At 41.7% G+C, this 22,817-nt stretch overlaps 1 protein-coding gene across 4 annotated transcripts in view; it reads right to left on the reverse strand.

Moving 5' to 3' along the window:
• The window catches only part of ABHD12 (abhydrolase domain containing 12, lysophospholipase), a 158,918-nt gene that overhangs the window by 30,359 nt on the left and 105,742 nt on the right, over nucleotides 1–22,817 (reverse strand). For all 4 annotated transcript variants that reach the window (XM_040351029.1, XM_040351032.1, XM_040351031.1 and 1 more), the window contains exons 3-6: nucleotides 15,679–15,784; nucleotides 11,428–11,547; nucleotides 7,424–7,454; nucleotides 4,512–4,557 (exon numbers count right to left, since the gene is read on the reverse strand). In XM_040351029.1, coding sequence (XP_040206963.1) covers nucleotides 4,512–4,557; nucleotides 7,424–7,454; nucleotides 11,428–11,547; nucleotides 15,679–15,784 — 303 coding nt within the window. The remainder of the gene's footprint in view (nucleotides 1–4,511; nucleotides 4,558–7,423; nucleotides 7,455–11,427; nucleotides 11,548–15,678; nucleotides 15,785–22,817) is intronic.

The raw sequence follows: 22,817 nt of genomic DNA on the forward strand, positions 1-22,817 counted from the left end.
CATGCACTGTTTACTGGTGTATGCCTTTCCAAATCAAGTTGTAGAAACATCTCAAAGATGATCAGTGAAAACAGGATGCACCCGAGCTCAATTTTGAGTGTCATGGCAAAGGCTGTAAATACTTATGTACATTTTTTTGTTTTTTTATTTTAAATACATTTTCAAAGATTTCAAACAAACTTCTTTCATGTTGTCATTATAGGGTATTGTTTGTAGAATTGTGAGGAATATAATGAATTTTATTAACTTTTGGAATAAGGCTGTAACATAAAATCTGAAGAAAAAAAAAATGAAGCGCTGTCAAAACTTCCTGGATGCACTGTAATTAGTCCCTAAAAGATTTTAGAGCAGCCAAAAGGAGGAATTTGCACCTCCGACTGTAACCTTGTAATTTAAGGAACACTTTTTTTAATCAGAGTATAGCTTCAAGTCAATTAAACTGCTGCTGCTCCTCCCCCTTTTCACTTCTTTAATTTCTCTTTCTTTCCCTTTTCCTCCCTTCTTCCTCTTTCCCCCTCCCCTTATTTTTCTATTCTCTTTCTCTTCACTCTCTATCCCCCCCCCCCCCGGCTCTCCCCGTTCTTCAGCTCCGGTGACCGGTCTCGGGAGTCCCGCGCCCGAGGTCACAGAGCTTCGGACCAGGTCACGGGAGCGTGCCGCGGGCACGCGCCCGCGACCCACCGCTGGGCTTTATACAATCACGTACAGGTACGCGATTGTGCCATTCTGCCGACGTATATCGGCGTAAGGCGGTCCTTAGGTGGTTAAAAAACACTCCCTTGTCTATACATATCTACAGGAATGTTGGTGTCATTTTTCTGACATTGTCGCCTATGCATTCCACCACTTTCTACTATCCTGGAATATTGATGCTCAGTTAAGTAGCAAAAGGGGTTGTTAATCAGTTTCAGCTGCTTTGGTGTTAATGAAATCCGAGGTTGAGACAACCTCCAAAACAGGAATGGTTCTACAGGCTAGACAATGGCACCCTGACTGCCATTAGGTATCGGGACCCATTGTCAGACCCTACACTGGTGCAGTGGGTTCCTCCTGATGCACGACAATGCCCGGCCCCATGTGGCAAGAGTATGCAATAATTAGATTTAAAGGCTAAGGAAAAATTGTTCTATTCTGTACTCAAAGTTTGGATTCTTCCCGATTTAAAAATGTATATTGACACCTTCTCTAGATTATCTTTTCCCTTCTAATCAAAGTAAAAAATGATATGTTCTCTTAATATTCTTTTAAAGCAGTATTAAACCCAAAACCAAAATTCATCAATGCGTATGTGTTATCCCGCGCTACCTTGTACTACCAGTATGTGTAAAATATCCAACATAAAACGAATGGATGGCTGCAAACAACAAAATTGTGTTCCCACAATCCTTACAAATAGATAAATAAATTCTGCTGCGCCTTCCCCTTTAAATGTGCATCTATTTAATTTCTTCAGTAAAATAGATAAATACCAATTTTTTTACATAAAGTGCCTCAAGTTAACATTAAATCCTTTTCCATATAATCAGTGATATAGTTCATATATTGGTGTGATCCACACTTTGTGCCAATCCTTAGACCCCTTTCACACTAAGTCGCCCAGAGCGGCGGTGCTTTACTGTCGGATTTGCGGCACTTTACGGGTGCTAAGGGGCGATTTTAACCCCCGCTAGAGGGTGAAAAAGGGTTAAAACCGCCGCTACAGCAGCGCTTTGCCGGCGGTTCGGCAGTGCTGCTCATCGATTTCAATTGGTATGGGAGCTTTAGGAGCGGTGAGTTTACCGCTCCTAATGTGCTCCAAAGAAGCTGCTGGCATGACTTTTACTGACGCCCTGCCAGTGCACCGCTCCAGTGTGAAAGCCAGAGGGCTTTCACACTGGAGTGAATGGAGCTGCTGTTTCAGGGCGCTTTGCAGGTGTTACTTTTAACGCTATATCGCCTGCAAAGAACCTGAGTATGAAAGGGGTCTTAAAGGTGATATCAGTGACTCCCACCACTGTTCAAAGTTGCGCTTATCTCCACGTTTGACCTGTCAGTCCCAGGTCAAACCACGCTTTCCCCACCTTGCGCAAAAACAGGCTGTTCCACGAGTTAAGGTGTAGGCCCCTTTAAATCTGCGGTCCCGACACTGCAGGTAAACTCATGCAAGGTATGCTCATAGTGTAGTAAGTTAAAAGCAGGAGATGTTTATTAAAATGATTGCAGTTGCATCAAGATGAAAAACAGCCAGCTTGTAAATGATCACAGTAGGGTTTGCAGCGTCCACGTCACTTCACATTTTTCAGGTTCTGAAAAACGACCCAAATTTTTTGGAACATGCTCTATTTTTTCACAACGTTTTAAACGCTGTCGTTTTTCGGGTTGTAAAAAATGATCCCGAAACCCACGCATGCTCAGAAGCAAGTTATGAGACGGGAGCGCTCGTTCTGGTAAAACTACCGTTCGTAATGAAGTAAACACATTCATCACGCTGTGACAGGTGACAGACAAAAAAGCACAAATCGTCTTTTACTAACACAAAATCAGCTAAAGCAGCCCAAAGGGTGGTGTCATCCGAATGGAACTTCCCCTTTATAGTGCCTTTGTACATGTTGTACGTCACCATACTTTGCTAGAGCATTTTTTTTTTTACGATCGTGTGTAGGCAAGGCCGTTTAAAATGATGAAGTTGAAAAAAACTTTGTTTTTTACAACCCGGAAAATGATCGTGTGTACGCGGCATTATTCTTATTCCTAGCTTTTGGGTTTAATACTGCTTTCATTTTTTCTTAGCACCTTTTATCTCTTATCCTTTTTTTTTTTTTTCTGCTTTTTCCTCTTCTATTCCCTCTCCTTTCCTCTTCTATGCTTTGCTTATCCTCCTGCATCCACCATCCCTTATAAAAAATTACATTAGGTACCCTACTTTTCTGATCTATTTATGTTATCTGCTACCTCAAAAAAAAGGTCTAGAAATAAAGCTGGCCATACACGTATAGAACTTCAGCTGTTTGCAGTGCCAACGACTATTTGTTGCTCGAAACAGACAAGTCCGCTAACTGATAGAATAAAATTGTTTCCATGATCAAAAGTGATCAGTCAAGAACATTAACAAATATAATACCGGTTCACCTATATTACAATATGACTTGATTTTCTTAGTCTCCTGGGGTGGCAACTAAGTGGCCAAAAAGTATGCCTTTAGGCTCTGGGCCCCGCATTCAAATCTCACTGGGTCATGGTCTACATAGAGTCTGAATGTTGTCTGTGTGGGTTTTCTCCACAATTGAAAAACATACTGTTACGTATGTTGGCTCCACTGTGTGTATGAATGTGGTATAAGGCTGCCATTTGTTGGGGACAGTAACCATCTTCCTGCTGAACTGGCTGACTTTTGGTCTGTGTACTCCTCTCTATTCAACAGATACTGATAGGCTTCTGATGAACGGTCGTTCGGGCTTTCCACTGCCAGAATACAATAGCGCAGCAGGGAAGATCCCTGCATCTACTGTACATCACTTGTATGAATGTGGTAATCAATCAATTTTTAGAATGGTAGATATATAAGCTGATATGAACGATTTTATGGACTGTCTCTGAAGCACTGCACAATCTGTTGACATAATATGGGAAATAAATTATCTAGTTTTTCTCACAGATATACTGTTTGCACTGTAAACATCTTGTATTTAAAACTTGAACAAAAGTAATTTGCCCAAAAAACATGACAAGCTTGAAATACAGCCAACGCCAAGCCTCACACAATACATAAGTGAAAGATTGCTACTGACTGATGATAAAAACAACTGCAAAAATGTGCATTGTCAGGGATATAAAAAGTGTTGATAACACTGAATTGGATCGTTACAAATTACTCTAGTAGATTCAGCATCATTTATTCTTTTTATCAGTTCCAGGCCGATCAAGGTCAAATAACTGAGAAGACTGCCAACACTCACTACCAGGAACAGGAACCAATACAGAGCAACCCAGAGCGAGGTGCCAGCTGTCCTCCCTTGTACGGATACTTCAATTGATTAACCTGCTCTGCTATCTTGGAGAGGGTTTCAATGTCACAAATGTCACAGGCACCAAAAAGATTGGCCTTAAAAAAATGAATTTATTATTGATACATTCAGATACTGTACTTTATTTAGCTATGGCAAGAACGTAAGAAAACTGGCGGGTGGATACCTCAGCTAGAGGTTCATTATTAGATCATTGCAATTATATCCAAGCGACTATTTCACTAACATTAGCAGCACATGGCCTCAAATAACCGCTTTAAAATGAATGTGGAAACAGGAGAAAGTGTTTTATTGTCTTCATTAAACGCAGCAAGTGGAAAATAAGCAACTTGACAAATAAAGAGGAAACACGTGATTTCAATTCTGCAGTTTCAGATCACAAGACATTGCTATTTTAATTACAACTTTAAATCTCTTGCTCAGCCTCTTGGTGCAGGCACTAGATGGTACTGACCAGCAGAAATAATGGAAAGTCATCTAGAAAGATGCCTTAGAATAGTCACTTACCTCTGTAGTCGAATGAAATGACATGAAAACCCATTGTGCTGAGGACCTAGTAGGAGGACACAAGATTAAGTACAATTCCCCACCAAAATAAATACAAATTTTACCTAAATAAATACGTGCAGCAGATAATTTATGTAAGAGATAATGCATGCTAGTGCACTTTTCAATTTTTCACATAGCTAAACTTCCTGTGTTTTATGCAGAGACTCGGTCACCTTCTACCCTGACAGCTAAACACAGGCTGGCAGTTTGAATTACATGTACTTACAGAAACACTGTCTGCTTCAGCAATTTTAAACTCCTTAGCAAAGATATCAGTGTCAGAATTCTGCCAGAAAACCGCCTCTGGAGACTTCTAGGCTGCCCACAGTGCTTCCACCTCCATGTTAGAGGTTTTTGCTGCAAGTACTAAAAGTCTTCCAAGATGGACACCGAGAGCCCTCTTATAGTAAACAATGACAGCCGGTTTACTATGCAGCAGCTTTCAGAGATTTTTTTACTTGCCGTTTTAGCATTAAGAGCTCTTCTATTGGATCAGGCTACGTGGGCTAGCCTTTGCTCCCCATGTGTATCAGTGAGCCTTGGCTGCCCATGTGTATCAGTGAGCCTTGGCTGCCCATGTGTATCAGTGAGCCTTGGCTGCCCATGTGTATCAGTGAGCCTTGGCTGCCCATGTGTATCAGTGAACGTGCTGCCAGTTTACAGGTTTTCCTTCCTTGGGCCACTCTAGGTAGATCATGATCACTGCAGACTGGGAACATTCCACAAGAGAGCTGCAGTTTTGGAGATGCTCTGAATTGGTTCTTGTAAATGTTGCTGAAATCCTTGCTCATGCCCATTTTTTATGCTTTCAACACATCTTTAAGGACAACATGTTCACTTGCTGCCTAGTATATTCCAATCACTTTCAGATGCCTTTGTAATTAAATAATCCACGTTATTCACTTAACTTGACAGTGATCATAATTTGACACTCTGTTGTGTTAATTTTCAGGCAGAATTGCAGCCCTGTTGCCTGTGCTCAATACTCTCAAACTGCAACAGACAGAACCTCTGCAACTTTACATAATACAGATTGCCTGCTGTGGATTACTGCCATTTGCCAGAAAACCCTTATTTTTACTAAACGGTAGCTTACATTACACAACGAAAAACAGGGTTAGAAGGGTCATACTGTAGCACACATTTGTAATTTTTGTTAAGATATAATGAAGATTTTCTTTCACTTACATTCTCCAGCTTACATAATTTTACATTTACAATTGTAATTATACTTACAATTAGACCCCTTTTCAGGGTGCTTTTCAGGCATTTTAGCGCTAAAAATAGCGCATTTTAAGTGCGTGAAAAATGCCTCTCAAGACACCCCAGTGTGAAAGCTCGAGTGCTTTCACACTGGGGTGGTGCACTTGCAGGACAGGAAAAAAAATCCTGATTGATATGAATGGGCAGCGCTGCCGAACCCCCTGCAAAGCACTTCGGCAGAGCCGCAAATGAGGCACTATTAAACTATTCCTCGGCCGCTAGTGGCTCGCTAGCAGCCGAAAAGCGCCACTATAATAGCGGTAAAGTGCCGCTAAAACTAGCGGTGCTTTACAGCTAACAGATCCGCCACCCCAGTTTGAAAGGGGTCTAACAGAGACTGGCTTCTGCTCTAGGACTAGCGAAATCATCTCACATGTATGTGTGTATACAGAATGGTACTACAAATATTGCAAAAGTTTTATCATGTATTACTACTTTTCTCAGCGCTTTATATGATGACCTATTCACACTTTTCCTCTTTCCTCCAGTAAAATGCATGCTTTTACAGCACAAAATGTAGATCAAGTAGAAAACCCAAACATTCATATATGGCTAGTAATTATATACAGTATATTCTGCAGCATGGTATTTGGTAAAATATAGGGCATGCCGCATTTTTGTATGTTTACATAAATTAAAGTGGATTGCCAGCCTAACCCTAGCCACTCTTAAAATTGTCCCCTCCACCCTCCTGACACCTACAGTATGTATTCTAACTTGTTTAAGAAAGATGCATATACTTACCTATTTTAAGGCTACTCCGGTCTGGTCATCCAGTGGCCCCTGTGTCAGCCAGTGGTGGCTGCAGAAAGGAGTGAATTCACCACTCCAGACTTTACTGGCTATTGTCAGAGTGCTCTCTCCCCTTCTTTCTAACCATTCTGGGTGATACAGGGGAGATCATGTGACCTGGCCAGAGTGGGCTAATATATATACACACACAACTTTTCTTAAAAAGGTTATTAAGCATAAGTGTTAGGATGGGGAAGGGACATTTTTAAGAGTAGTTAGGGTTAAGCTGAAATTCCACTTTAAGTTGACCCATTGAGATTAACGATAAACACACACACACAATTGTTTTTTTAAATACTGTATGTATCACACAGTTTTAGATATCTTGAACCAATCTGCTCATGTAAAAATCGCTGTTCTGAATGTTTATCCTCACAACATAACAAATGAAAAAAATAAAATAAATCCAAAACACGTAAAAAACATCCATAAATAACATGCAGATTTATAAGTATGAAAGGGCCTCTTTAAGCACCACTGCATCCACAAGATAATGTTCAAAACTGGTGACTGAATCTACCCACCGTATTTGTGCGAGTAAAAAAACATTTACATAACAATAAGTTGTAAGCAGAGGAAAGATTTACCAGCAGGCAACAAAGATTCCTGCAGCTGTTTGATTCAGGTAAGTACTGTATACATTTGGGGTAGAAGGTGGAGGGTGTTATTATAGGTCAGGGGACAAAAGAATAATCGTTTTTTTTTTAAAGTTATCCTTTAGTTGTTCATTGGTAGAGATAGACATAAACCTAACAGCTGGAAATATATATAGATATTTTTTAACAAAAATCATACTATGAATTTTTTTTTCTTACCTTGTATAGTTGTACTCTGTGATCACCTCCTCTGTTTGAAAAGAAAGTATAGGTTTACTTAATAAAGAAGGTAATGTACTTTGTTTTGATATTTAAAAAGTTCTATAAGACTCGTGAAAGGGAAAAAAAAAAAGGCAGAACATTTGTTTATTTTATTGTAGATATAGTAAGAGAAGGTTAAAAACCCTGTCAGTTTTTTTTATTGCCATCTGTGTCCCATTGGGGAGATTTACTTTCACTTCCTGTCCCATAGCCAAAACGGGAATAGAGAGGAAATGCAGTCCTATTCCCCAGGTCACCAGAACTAGTGACCCCATAGGAGGCCACAACCTGGCTGCTAACCACCCTGCAGATACAAGAACTGCCAATTTGCATGGCAATGGCATTATTACATATTTTTATTGACAACATTTAAAGAACCTATTATTTAATACCCTAAACTCCTACTTTAAACCTTGACCTTCACCCCTTAACCCAACATTTCCCATAACCCAATTTCTACTTGCCTTCCTGGACTTCTGTAGCTTCTGCACCAAATCTTAGTGCAATGCTGAGGCGTCATTGCTGAACACTAGTGTTACCTTAAAAATATGGAGATTTCCTTAAAGCCCAAAGCTAGACTAAACTTTTCTGGTTTTAAATGTGGGAACATTTTGTAACCACTGTCAGCTTTATATTACTTTGTTGCCATTGGGAATTCTTCCTTGATTTACTCTGCCCCTTTCATAGGGAACAAATGTTTTGACTGGAGTTAGACTTTAATTTGCATTTTCTGGATTTGCATGGATCTGTTAATAAATAACTACAAAAGGGAATATCAATAAAAATAAATAATTACATTTTGTATAAAAAGTAAATGTTTCTACAACAAAGCAATCCAAGTGTCCTCTGTCCAAGTCTTTAGCCAGGCCTTTCAGATTAAGTTACAGTAGAGTTTTGCCAACGCTGGCCAGTCTTGTACTACCATCACAATCTCTGTGATGATCATGTACCACTGGCACAAATGCGAAATGGGAGTCTTAACAAGACTTTCTTTCCTGTACTGATTGCAACAGAACAATCCTCACTACAATGCTGTCCACAAACTCAAACTGTTCTCAATCTCCCTGAAGGTTCCTGCTGTGTACCAACCCCAAAGGCTCAGGTGCCTTTGGTACTTTAAGGGAGAATAAAGGAGAAGTGCGGATTAAAAAAAAAAACAAAAAAAAAAAACATACTGTACATACTCACCTAGATGGCTGCAGCATCAATTCAATGCTGCAGCTGCCCCTTCCAGCAATAAGACCAACTACTAAGTAACCACATGACCGCTGATCGCTCAGGTCTCATTCTTCATTGTGCTCACTGAAGAGGGTGGAAGCGGCTGTCTCAGGTTCTCAGCAGTGGACTGAGAGGCAGAGCCAGCTGCTGTTAAGGGATCTGAATGGATCACAACATTATCTGTGACATCAGTCAACAGCAGACTATAGCAGAAATAAGAAAAGTGCACTCCTGTTACCCAGAACAGAAGTATGGCCAAACTTCTCTTTTAGGTAAAGTTAACAACAGAACATAAGGGCCAATAATTAAGTCAGGCTGACAATCTTTTAGCAAAGGCTTTGGAACCCTTTGCACCTCCAAATGTAGGGTTGGCAACTGTAAAAATCTGGCCAAAAGTATATCATAGATCTACTGTTGTACTTGGAATTGTTGTTTTACATATATCACAACTAAGAGCTAGTCATGTACAGGCCATACAGCAATCATGGGTTAGGAGTCATGGTGTGATCTTAGAGAAAATGTATCTCATCTGCCTAATTGTTCCTGTCTTGTCCAGTGTTACTCATCTTCCTTTAAAAAAGTAATTAGTTACAGTTACAAATTACTTGTCCGAAAAAGTAATTGAGTTAGCTACTCAGTTACTACAAAGTAATTAGTTACTCAGCAAACTATGACCGCTCCACATGCCCAGGCAGGCCCAGCAAATGCAATACTGTGTACAATTATTAATATCATCATCACACTCCACCTGCCCAGCAATACTCTACAATATCAGATTCAGTGTGCAGTATGACACTGTGTCACACTGCACGCTGAATCTGATATTGTACAGTATTGCTGGGCAGGTGGAGTGTGATGATGATATTAATAATTGTACACAGAATTGCATTTGCTGGGCCTGCCTGGGCATGTGGAGCGGTCCGGTGGAGTGTCACTGACACTCCATCGGACCGCTCCACATGCCCAGGCAGGCCCAGCAAATGCAATACTGTGTATAATTAATTATATCAACTCCACCTGCCCACAGTGCCCAACTGCCCACTGCCCAGGCAGCGCCAGCAATACTGTACATCATCAATAATATCAGATTCAGTGTGCAGCCACTCCAGCCAGTGTGTGAGTGTCACTCACTCACTACTCTACCTCCGCTCCACATGCCCAGCCCCAGCCCTAGACTAGGCCGCTCTTCCCCCCCCCCCCCCTCACACACACTGACCAGTTCCAATTCGATGCCGCTCCTCACCTGCGCAGGGCCACGGTCGGTGCACTGCTGGTGCTCTCAGGTGGCTGACTATCCTATCCGGACAGGTGGTGGAGCGGAGCCTCTGCGGGGGAGATGTTGGTGGCTGTCGGCTGAGGCGAGGAGGTGAGCCAGACTCACTCCCTCGTGACACACTGCAGGAGGGCGGCAGACTCCAGGCACATGCATACGCCAGCGCCACCCACGGGTCCGACGATCAAGGAGACAGGCCAGCACTGGCCACATGACCCGGCCGCCGACGATGTGAACGAATCACAGGCCAGCACAGGCCTGTGGCCACATCCCCCTGACAGAGGGACAGTGACATATCACATGACCCCCTCTGAGTCAGAGTCTGCCCTGACTGCCCCCCCCCCCCCCGCGCGCTCAATGTAATTTCGGTAACGCCGCCCAAGTAATGGGAACTGGGTTGCCGAGAGGGAAAGAGTAATCTGGTAGATTACTCGTTACCCTCAAGAGGCCCATCGTTGGGTAACGGCGTTTATTTAAACGCCGTTACTTACAACACTGGTCATGTCATATGTCAGAACTGATTACTGTCCCCCCTTTGAACATAAAATAACTATTTAACCCCCCTGGTGGTATTCCCGAGTCTGACTCGGGGTTAAATTTTTTTGCTGCGATTGGTAACCCCGAGTCAGATTCGGGCTCGCCACGCAGCATCCATAGGCAGGGTTTACTTACCTTGTCCCTGGATCCAGCGATGCCACCGCGCTGTGTGAGCGAGCGGGTGCTCGCTCGATTCACACAGTGCCTGTGTGCCGCTGATCTCCGTTCCCTGCGACGTTACGACGCACGGGGGCGGAGAACGGCGCCAAATTCAAAAAGGTAAACAAAACACCTTACATACAGTATACTGTAATCTTATAGATTACAGTACTGTATGTAAAAAATACACCCCCCCCTTGTCCCTAGTGGTCTGCCCAGTGTCCTACATGTTCTTTTATATAATAAAAACTGTTCTTTCTGCCTGCAAACTGTAGATTGTCCATAGCAACCAAAAGTGTCCCTTTATGTCAAAAACGGTTTTAGAGCAACTAGAACACAGCGATAATAAATTATAATCACTTGCAGAATTATGCGATAGCGATTTGTGGGGAAATTCGTCATAAAAAAATAAAAGTAATGACAGCGACAATTCTGCAACTGAGCAAATTTCAGTGATTTTGAGTTGATTACATTATTGAATCATTTTTATTATAATTATATTATTATTTGTTAGAATTATTTAAAATTATTTATTATATTATAATTTTGTTTTAAAAAAAATTCACACCCGGGATGCCTACTAGACTCTTGTTTGGTCAGATTTAAGTGAGTTATTCCTAAAAATTACAGGCCTACAGTATAAAACGCCAAATTTCCTTGCAAATAATGGTACCGCTTTCAGCACCCAGAATCGGAAATAATCATACCGCCAGGGAGGTTAATGATCCTCTGAAATTTTTATTTTTTTCAAATTGTGCAAAGAAGAAGTGCTCACCTTGTGCCTGCATTCCCATGTAAGTAAAGAATGACAGGATAGTTTGTAGACATCACTTCCTCGTACCACGCCAGGTCCTTTCCCTGAGCATCTTTCCAAAGCACTGCAGGAACGGTGTGCCTGTAACAACAAGAGCTCAGTAGAGTCATTCCAAAAATAGGATGCCGTATGTTCATAAATTCCATGGAAAGGAAAGCAGTCCGTATATTGGGGCAAATTGCTCAGAATGATTACAATAATGATTGCAGTGAATGAAGGTGAATGGTGTTTTGTTCCAACCATTTTTAATAAGAACTCTTTGTGTGATATCAGACACTTAATCTAGTGGATTTTAAAAATCAGTCCACGTGTTTAGTTGAAGATCCATTTACACTACATGTTGTATGCAATGCAATTTATTCTGAACGGCATCTCAACGCACCTTGCCAAAAATAGTCCACGCGCCCTTTTTTGGTGCGTTTTAGTGCATTACGTCAGCAGAATGGCACGGCTGGGCACAATCATGTACCTGTACGTGATTGTTAAATGCCCAGTCGAAGCTCCGCGGCCGAGGGACCCGCGGACCCGATCGCCGCCGGAGTCCCGCGATAGTTCACAGGAGCTGAAGAACGGGGAGAGGTGTGTGTAAACACACCTTCCCCGTTCTTCACAGTGGCGCTGTCATTGATCGTCTGTTCCCTGAAATAGGGAAAGGCGATCAATGACGTCACACATCCAGCCCCGCCCCCCTACAGTTAGAAACACATATGAGGTCACACTCAACCCCTTCAGCGCCCCCTAGTGGTTAACTCCCAAACTGCAATTGTAATTTTCACAGTAAACAATGCATTTTTATAGCACTTTTTGCTGTGAAAATTACAATGGTCCCAAAAATGTGTCAAAATTGTCCGATGTGTCTGCCATAATGTCGCAGTCACGAAAAAAATCGCTGATCACCGCCAGTAGTAAAAAAAAAAAATTATTAATAAAAATGCAATAAAACTATCCCCTACTTTGTAAACGCTATAAATTTTGCGCAAACCAAACGATAGAAGATTATTGCATTTTTTTTTTATACCAAAAATAGGTAGAAGAATACGTATCGGCCTAAACTGAGGGAAAAAAAAGTTTTGTTTATATATTTTTGGGGGATATTTATTATAGCAAAAAGTAAAAAATATTGATTTTTTTTTCAAAATTGTCGCTCTGTTTTTGTTTATAGCGCAAAAAATAAAAACCGCAGAGGTGATCAAATACCACCAAAAGAAAGCTCTATTTGTGGGGGAAAAAAAGGACGCCAATTTTGTTTGGGCGCCACGTCGCACGACCGCGCAATTGTCAGTTAAAGCGCTGCAGTGCCGAATCGCAAAAAGGGTCTTAAGTGGTTAAAGGAAGCATAAAGCCCTGTACACACGATCGGTTTGTCTGATGAAAACTGAAAACTGTCCATCGGTCTGTTTTCATCGGACAAACCGATCGTGTGTGGACCCCATCGGTTTGTTTTCCATCGGTGAAAAAAATAGAACATGTTTTAAAATTATCCTATGGATAAATAAAACGATTGTCTGTGTTGAAGTCCATCGGTCAAAAATCCACGCATGCTCAGAATCAAGTCGACGCATGCTCGGAAGCATTGAACTTCATTTTTCTACGTCGTAGTGTTTTACGTCACAGTCAGATTTTTGACCGATGATGTGTAGGCAAGACTGATGAAAGTCAGCTTCATCGCATATCCGACGAAAAAATCCATCAGATTAGCCAGTTATGTCACCGACAGCTACAGCTATAGATACCAGCAGTCTCCAGTCAGTACTGGAAGGGAGCCAGGACTTGAAATCCGCTACTCAACATAGTTCAGAGGTGGATGCTTTGAACTTAACCTTTTCTCCAAAGGTAATGGAAAAATTGGTGCTCAAAATATATTTACCAACATATAACAAGCACTTTCAAGCATTCAATTTTTTCATAGATGAGACATGCAAAAACGCTTATAAAAAGCTATAAAAGTCAAAAAGGAAAGCTTTCTGTAACAACTGCTAAGCTCTGCAGTAACCATGATATTTCCAGGGGGTTATACTAACAAGTAGAATCAATGTCACAATCTCTACAAAATCCCAGTACATTACAATGACATAACCTAATTTTATCAGTGTGCTGTCTCCTAATATTTCGAATACTGTGATGCTAATTTTAACAAAGGTCTCAGAAAAGTTTATTTTATGCTTGCAGTTATAACAGAAAATCTACTTAAAGCTTTATGGTACAATAGCCATTAAACTGCATGGACTACCACTCTAAGGTGTATGTGTTCAATAGAATTACCTAGGGGACCTAATCTTTTTGTCCCTTTAGGTCATTAAAGGAGAAGTATAGCCAAAGCGATTGTGGCTATACTTCTGGGGATCACAGGAGTGCAATCCGTTCTGCACACCTGTGACCCACTTTCAGCCGACATCGGGCTAGAGCCTGCTTCTGGCTGACACCACTCCGCTGATCCAGGCATTGGATCGATCCCGAATGTAAAGTCACCCAGGTGCCTGGACCGGCATCTGGCCCAGCCTCTCAGCGAACCGTTGGGAGACTGAGCCATCTGCTCTCACCCCCTGCAGAGCTCAGTGCTCCAGCTCTCTGCTCACCGAAGACCAATAACTGAGGGATCAGCAGTCTTTGTTCGCTCAGTTTCAGTCTTAGAAACTGTAGGGAACAGATGCATCCACCGAGGTTTTTTTTAAAACCCATACTTCTCTTTTAAAGAAAAACAAAACCCAAGAACATAAATGCAATATATTGCAGCTCACAGTCCTTCAATGTAATGGCTGCATTTGTTTTCAGGAACATTTTCAGCAAGTACAGAAAATACCTGTATATCTTGCCAGAAATGCTGTGTCCTTGTCATCTCCTTTGAGATGCACAGAAGAATATCTTCATTCCTTACTATCTTTTGTAATCTACCAATTTCTCTGCCCTTCATGTAACAGAGATGAAGAGATATTCACATATTTGTGTTCTCTAGGGAGAGTAGGCTAGGGTAAAAACCATGGCTGCCTCCATTGAACCACCCTAGAACAAATGTTTTATTTGCAGTATTACCAGGTGAAAAAGAAGCTTGAAAAAAAAGGAAACAAATGCAGCCACCTCACTACGACTAGTATGCTGCAATATATAACATTTTTGGTTTTGATTCTAGATACACTTTAAAGACTAGATGCCCAGGCCAACGTTATGAGCTTCCATTAGCTTGACTATAACTTTATGACTAGTTAGCCTACCTTAATAATTGAAAAAAACATTTCTGAGGACATATCCGAATTTCATTTGGTACACAAAAAAAAACAAAAAACAAATAATAATAATTATAATAATAATAATATTAATTATAATTATATATATATATATATATATATATATATATATATATATATATATATATATATATATATATATATATATATATATATGTCTGCTGTTTTTTTATTATATACATCTGAGAAAAGAAGCACACGCAGACCTTAAAGAAGAACTAAATTATGGATAGAGAGTACGTTTTTATACCCCTGTCAGGTTCCATTTGGGAGATTTCCCTTCACTTCGTGAACCCATAGCCAAAACAGGAGGTGAGAGAAAATCCCTCCAAAGTGAAGGAATCTGTAGGTGTCAGCAGAACTAGTGTACACAAAACAAAAACCGCGCTAATGTCTCCCCACCCCTGACCCTAGGCAGCAGCTGGCGTGTGAATCACAAGAAAATATAAACAAAGAACTAGCAGAACTAGTGTGCCCATTGGGAGATTTCCGCTCATCCAGTGACAACCCAAACTTCGGGATTTTCTTTTACTTTTACTGATAACGGTAACAATGACAAATAGAGCGGGTAAATATCCCTATGGGGACACAGACAGCAATGAAAACAAAAATGTTTTGCCTTTAGTTAAATTTTAAGGAACCCTCATTTTAAATGGAAAATTGTGTTTGACATTAAGTAGCCTCTTTTAGCCGTATCGGAAAAAATGTTTTTGAATTTTGTATTTGTCAAATAATAAGAATTCAGCTAAGATTTATCTTTTGGTATACAACGCAAACAAAATGTATCTGCAAGTGCAGCTAGATGTACTAAACAATGAAAGTAACGTTCCTGTAGTGATTATCACTATGTATTTTCTATCACTGTAGGGGCTGCCATTTCTTCTGTGGCTTCACCTCTTCCCATGCATGGAAGCCTTGTCCTACACTGAACAGAATACAGATCAAAGACATAATAAAAAACACAACTTACCAGACACCAATAGCTTCATCTTCTTCTGGTTCCAAGTAAAAATTGCAGGTGTGGTTTAACCCTTGATCATGAGGCCTTTTTAGGTCAATAAAATATGGAAACCTCACTGAAAGACATGGAGGACATTACTGTAACCATACAGCAAAATCATTCTACACAACCAATTTCTGTGAAACACACAGCTAATAGACATCATACTCTGAAAAAAGTGTCTAAAGGGAAAGCAAGATTGGTTGGCATGGGCAACATAAACACTTTACACGTTGTAGTGCTAGTTTTCACTCACAAAAGTAGGCCATAGAATTTGTTTTTTGGCCTGCAGCTTTACAGCATGGATGGAAAATTCTCCCATTTCTGCTATTGTATTTTGACAGCCGGCTCTGCTGACCTTTAAAATACCTGAACAGACAATTCATCTGAATGGATGCAGCTTGCTGTTCGACTGACAATTTTCTGCCGGGTTCCCTCGAACTGAAGGATGTTAATGAAACACTGTGGGTTAAACGCCAGTTAAATAATGCCTTCTGAAACTATATAAAAAAGGAACAAAGGTAATATCGGGCACATTTAGAAATCAAGGAGTTCTACCTAAATGAGGTCACTAAAGAGACATCTTCATTATTAGATAAAAACAGTATTACCCGCAATACCACTAAAGTCCACTAAAAAAAGTTATTTTTTTGTCATTTTCGGAAAAGTATTTTAAAATGTTTGTTACCCCAACACTTCATATTTCTGATATGTGCCTGCTGTACCATCTACTTGTATGAAAAAGTATCCTGTTCTCTTTGTATCACTTCCTTTGTGTGAAATCCCTGGTGATCCTGCCAGTCTCTCTGCTTTTCTATTAAAAACTGACCACGCTAAGCATGAGAACACACTGTGGTCCATTCTCTGGCTGTACTGGCACACCCTCCAGCCATTCCCTGGGAAGATCAGCATACTGTTGCTACTCCTCCCCCAGCTCTTATGTGGCTAAGAAAAGAGTGATGTGATCACTTATAAAAAAAATGGTAAAAAAGGTATTTAGAAGTTGTTTTTTTATATGTATACACAAATGTTTTGCCCTTCATTTCTATTTTAAACTGGATGGGTTGTTTTACAAGGTGATCGTTTACAAACCACTTTAATGCTGAATCTCAGGAACATACTAAATCCAATGTAAACCAGTTATTTATTCAAGAAACATCAGTAAAATAAATGTTTACATAAAACTCTTGTGAAAGGTGTATTCTACTACTTCTGGGAGATTTCTTCTACCTATTTGTTTTGTCCCCAGGACAGGAAGTGAGGAAAAATCTTTCAAGTAGGAACACCAAGAGAAATAGGTTTCTAACCCTTCCACACTTAGGCTGCATTCACATTGTAACGCCGCGTACGTGGCATATTTTGCCGCGATTTGTTTCCTTTTTTTTTTTTACAAAGAATTTCCATTGATGCCTATGCCCGAACGCCAATGCCGCCTGAAAAAAAGGGTCCGGGACTTGTTTTCAGGCGGCAGGCGTACGGCGTTTCGGCGTTCGGCATGAGATGTGAACCATCTCATAGACATCAATGGAAATTCGCCCCTCCAGCGGCACGAGCATCGCGCTTCAGGCATTTTGTCGCCTAGGTGTGAATGCAGCCTTAGTCTAAAACTAGAAATACATTTGGGCTGGAGGTCCACTTTAACCATAACATGAGATTTGCAGGTAGGGCCTGACACAAAAGGTAGATAAAACCATACCTCCCAACTTTTTAAGATGGGAATGAGGGACACCTATTAGCAAAAGTATGTAGGCATAGGACACGCCCTATAATAGGTAATTTCACACTATACATATATGAATTTGTAGCAGTACAATTTTTTAAGCGCTGCCCATACATTTTATTTTTATAGGACACGCCCCCCTTAAAGGAGAATTGTGCCAAAATAAAATTAATTAATTAAAAAAAAAAAATTGGTTAAACCCACAAATGCTTTTTTATTACATATACACACACATTTATATATTATATATATACGGTATTATATATAAATATATATATATAAAATCTCAGAGACAATTGGGAGCTATGATAAAACATTAGAGATCTATGGTCACAGCATACACTGTTATTTTTTTTACCATCAGCACTGTAATCGCAACACAGACAAAAGTTATTTTTGACAATCTAATAAAAGATTACTTGAAAAATCTCCTTTTACCTTGTAAGTGCTGCCTGTTTGCTGGCCATTACTTTCCACAACTTCCTAGATTCCCTGCATGATATTCAGCTTCTCCTCTGTGGTTTACTTTCCATTTCTAAGCACTACATATCCCATAATACCTTGCTGCCTGCAAACTGATTCCTGTGTCGTGTCACATTCGGCTCACCATCACAGATTGCTCCGGAAGTGACGTTCCGTCACCACCATCTTGCTACACCCCACACTCCTGCACAGTAATGATAGCGTGTGAAGGGGGCAAGCGGACATCTTATTACACCCACCGGAGTTTTAGATTTCACCGTTATTTTCAACACAAAACTGAGCTTATATGCTTAAATACAGCATTTGTAAATCCGACTGACTGTTTACATGTTAAATGTGAAAATCAGAGGTGTTTTGTACATTAGGAACCAATTTAAGGTCGGCAGGTTTGCTGCTGCTTTTAAAATTTAAACATCTAAACAGTCCGTCTGATTTCCAAATACTGTATTTAAAGCGGGAGTTCACCCGAAAAACATTTTTTAACCTTAGATTGGGCCTAATTACGGGAAGCAGAATCGGGTGTTTTGGTTAAAATCAATGCAGTACTTACCTTTTTTGAGATAGATGTTCTCCCGCCGCTTCCGGGGTATGGTCTTCGCGACTGGGCGTTCCTATTTGATTGACAGCCTTCCGACGGTCGCATACAGCGCGTCACAAGTTGCCGAACGTCGGTGCGGCACTATACGGCACCTGCGCACCGACGTTCGGCTACTTTCGGAAACTGGTGACGCGCTGTATGCGACGGTCGGAAGGCTGTCAATCAAGTAGGAACGCCCAGTCTTGCAGCCCATACGCGGAAGCGGCGGGAGAACATCTATCTCAAAAAAGGTAAGTACTGCATTGATTTTAACCAAAACACCCGATTCTGCTTCCCGTAATTAGGCCCAATCTAAGGTTAAAAATTGAGTTTTTGAGTTTTTAAGCATATAAGCTCCGTTTTGTGTTGAAAATAACTGAAACTTTGGTGGGTGTAACACACTCTATCATTACTGTGTGGGGTGTAGCAAGATGGCGGCGACGGAACGTCACTTCTGGAGCAATCTGACGGGGAGCTGAATGTGACAAGACACTTGTACTGAGTTTGCCCTCAGCACCCCTGTAGCTCAGAAGGCAGGCTCTATGAATTCTGTGATACAGCAGTGCCTACTCACAGTGTATAGTGAAGGCATGTCATAGAATTCTAAGAAGTAAATGTGTGGGAATCTTCACAAACTACATTTACAAATGTCAAGATCATTCAGACTAATAGGAGTAAACTAGAATGAATTGAAATGCCATTGCATGAATATATGATTTTATATTTTGACCATAGATATGCTTTAATGGAAGGTGGAAATAAAAAATAAGCACATTTACTGGCTTAAATTGTAATTTGACCAAATTAGTTTTAGAGGTCAATAAAAAAAGATGAGACAATTCCAGGACATTCCTAGGTGTGGTGTTAGGTCTGTTTTACTATGGTCACCACACCCTTTAGTTCTGCTGTGTGCTAGAACATCATAACAGAAGATAAACGTTCTGATCCTGATCATACATCAGACGTGGTCATTGCAACGCAGGATGCAGGAGATAAAGACAGAAATTAAACATTTCAAATTTAACGTTACTAGTGTATGGCCAACTTAAGGAACATGCAACCTGACAAAAACAAACAAAAAAGACAAAAAGCAAGATACTGCGGGACCAAAAATACTAATTCATGTTCTTCATTATGTGTTACAACAAAAAGTGCACAGTTAAAGTTGTTCTAAAGTCAGAAGATTAATGCATTCTATGCAGTAAAACAGAGTGCCTATAAAAAAAATTTAAATAAAATTCAGCAGCTACTAACTTTTAAGATAAGGACACTTACCTGTCCAGGGATCCTGCGATGTCAACACACAAGCTAATTTGTCCATCGTTTTCGGGTGTAGACACTGGCATTGCAATTAAGGAAAACCGGCAATGAAGCCTTCAGGCTTCACAGCCAGTAACCTAATGCGCATGCGCGAGTCGCGCTGCACTTTCTGAATGGTCCCGTCATCTTCTCGGACACACACAGGTCCCAGAAGGCAGTGGGTGGAAGGAGGAGGGGCTGGACATGACCTAGATCAACGTGCAGTGATCTTACCAGAAGGTGGGAGTGTCAAAACCAGGTACCTGCTCCCTCATCCCTCCTCCACCCCAAAAAGTGCCAAATGTGGCAGTGGAGGGGTGAGGGTGCGAACAAGCAGAGCTTCCTCTTTTGGGTGGAGCTCCGCTTTAAGATAAAAACCTGTGTGCAGCAAACCCCCTAATACTTACCTGAGCCCCATCTCATTCCAGCAATGTTGCATGAGTCTAGGCTGTCCAGGACTCTCCCTCCTGATTGATTGACAGTGGGAGCCAAAGTCAGTGAGCCAATAAGGAAAAAGAGGGGCGGGGCTCCATGTCTGAATGGACACACAGAGCTGCGGCATTGGCTGCTTCCATAGCAAGCTGTGTGTGGGCACTTGGCAGGAGGAAGGGACCACGAGCGCCAGCAAGGGATCCGAGACGAGGAGGATCTGGGCTGCTCTGTGCAAAACCACTGAGTAGGCAAGTATGACACGTTTGTTATTTATTTTTTTAAAAGAGACTTTAGTATCACTTTAAACTTCTCTTTTTCACTTGGGCCCAATATCAGTTGTGACCAGGGCTCGAGTCCTGCGGGAACGCATGGGAACTGCGTCCCTGCACTTTTTCACAGCAGGAACGTTGTTCCCTTTGCATGACTTAGGCAGCCTCTGCAGTGGCGTACTAACTAGGGGGCGGGGCACTTCCCCCCGGGTGTTACACACTGGGGGGGGGGTGTCGGGCAGCCGTGGCAACGCTTGTCCTCCAAGTCCCACGTATGCATCACTGACATCGCAGGGTGGTAGCGCAGCGGCTATGTGAAACCCTGACAGTGCAGGGAGAGCCCAGCTGTCTCTCGCTCTCTTGTACAGCAGGGAGAGCGAGAGACGGTAAGGAAGCATTAAACAGAGGACAGGAAATGCCGGAGATGTAGCAGAGGTGGACATGGGGATGTACAGAGGTGGACATGGGGGGGTACAGCACCCCGAGACCAGCCAGGCCAGTACCAAGTACCCTGAGGCCAGCCAGGCCAGCACCCCGAGACCAGCCAGGCCAGCACCCCAAGACCAGCCAGGCCAGCACCCAGAGACCAGCCAGGCCAGCACCCTGAGACCAGCCAGGCCAGCACCCCGAGACCAGCCAGGCCAGCACAGAGTACCCCGATGTGTGTGTGATTTTTCTGTTAGTTTGACAAGTTAACTTATTTTGTTTTTGTAAACTGGCACTTTACAATAAATGTTGCACTGTATTTTCTGTGAAATATATATGCATATGAGCATATCATTTTTTTTTTAGGTGGGGGAGTGGATCTTGGGTGGGAGTTCCCACACTTTTTCCCCTAGGACTTGACCCCTGGCTGTGACCACATTGACAGAAGGCCCAAAGCCATGGAGGCACCTCACTTGTTAGACAGGGAAGATAAGCATTACAAGTAAATTGCTACAATCAAGAAATTTACATAATGTAAAAGTGCAAAAGTATGTTCAACCAGTAGGAATTTGAGAAACCTGTAGGGACATGCACTATGCATCACTAGAACAGAATATATAGATACGTGTGTGTATATCATTGGCCATAAGTCTGTCCTGGCAGGTTTCCACATACAGACATGGCAAAATCAAATAAAGATGATGTATGGTAATTGTAGCAAAATGGCAAATTTACTGGTGTGTCCCTAATCTTACTGTAGAAATCTGCGTTTGTCAGGTTTTATAGTATCCTGAGCAAAGTTGTAACCCAAAGAAATAAACGGGTTTCCTCCCACACTCCAAAGACATGCTGGTAGGTTAAAGTGGATGTAAACCCAATTTTTTTTTTTTTTATGTCACAATGTACAGTATAATATTTCCTATCATCTGTGCCTAGTCTTGCCACACAGAGTTAATCCAGCTCTGAGCAATCCTCTGTTATTGTTCAGTGAAATAAAACGGACTTACAGAGAGAAACCTTAGTCCGTTCCGCCCCCTTGATGTGAGTGACAGTTTTTTTACATATCTTATGCACTAGCCTGGAGACTAGGGGTGTCAAATTTAATCTCTGCATCGCGATTCGGGTGTCCTCGATGCATGCGATCGTAATAATCGATGTTTAGCCCCGCCCCCTCCCGGGAGAGCGCTCCGTGCAGCCGTTACCTATCTTCCTAGTGTTTGTGACTGCTCATGTGACTGCCCGGCCCGCCTCTTTGCTCTGAGCTCTCACGTCAGTGGGCAGTGATTGAATGACTCGCACAGCTCCTCCCACAGGACCTGATTGGACGGCGCCTACTCTGCTCAGAGGTCTGGATAGGCGTGGATGTGGGCGTGTCCGCCTGTACACGCTCTAGTCCTCCTGTCCTGACGTCACGTGTTCCCGCCCCCTGTGATCCCTGGATGGAGTTTCCGAGAATGGAGAGGGCCGTACCGGATGATCTGAGGAGGAGAGGAGAGGGATGGAGGCAGGAGGAGCGCAGCCTGTGTATGTACACTTCACTGACAACCGGGCTCCCCGCTCTACAGGTACCGGGGTGAGGGGCTCTCACTTACAAAAATCCATTGGTGACCGGTTCCTCTTATGCACACCCCAAAGTCACTTTGTATTGGGTCAGAGGCTCAGAGCTAAGCCTTTAATGGCTATAAGAGCAGGAGTTTTTTTTTTTTTTTTTTTTAGTGTTGCTCAAGGTTTTCAGTTTTTTTTTTCAATGTTATTTTTCCACTTGGTAAAGGGAATTCTAGAATGTAACACATGCTGTTTTTTTGCCTAAGGCAAACCTGTATAGAAAATTGAAAACGATGTGACACATATGTTTCATAAAACTGTAATATTTGCAAACTTCACTTTGTTGTATCACCTACTT

This window comes from Rana temporaria, chromosome 4, assembly GCF_905171775.1.
Source record: "Rana temporaria chromosome 4, aRanTem1.1, whole genome shotgun sequence".
Lineage (NCBI taxonomy): Eukaryota > Metazoa > Chordata > Amphibia > Anura > Ranidae > Rana > Rana temporaria.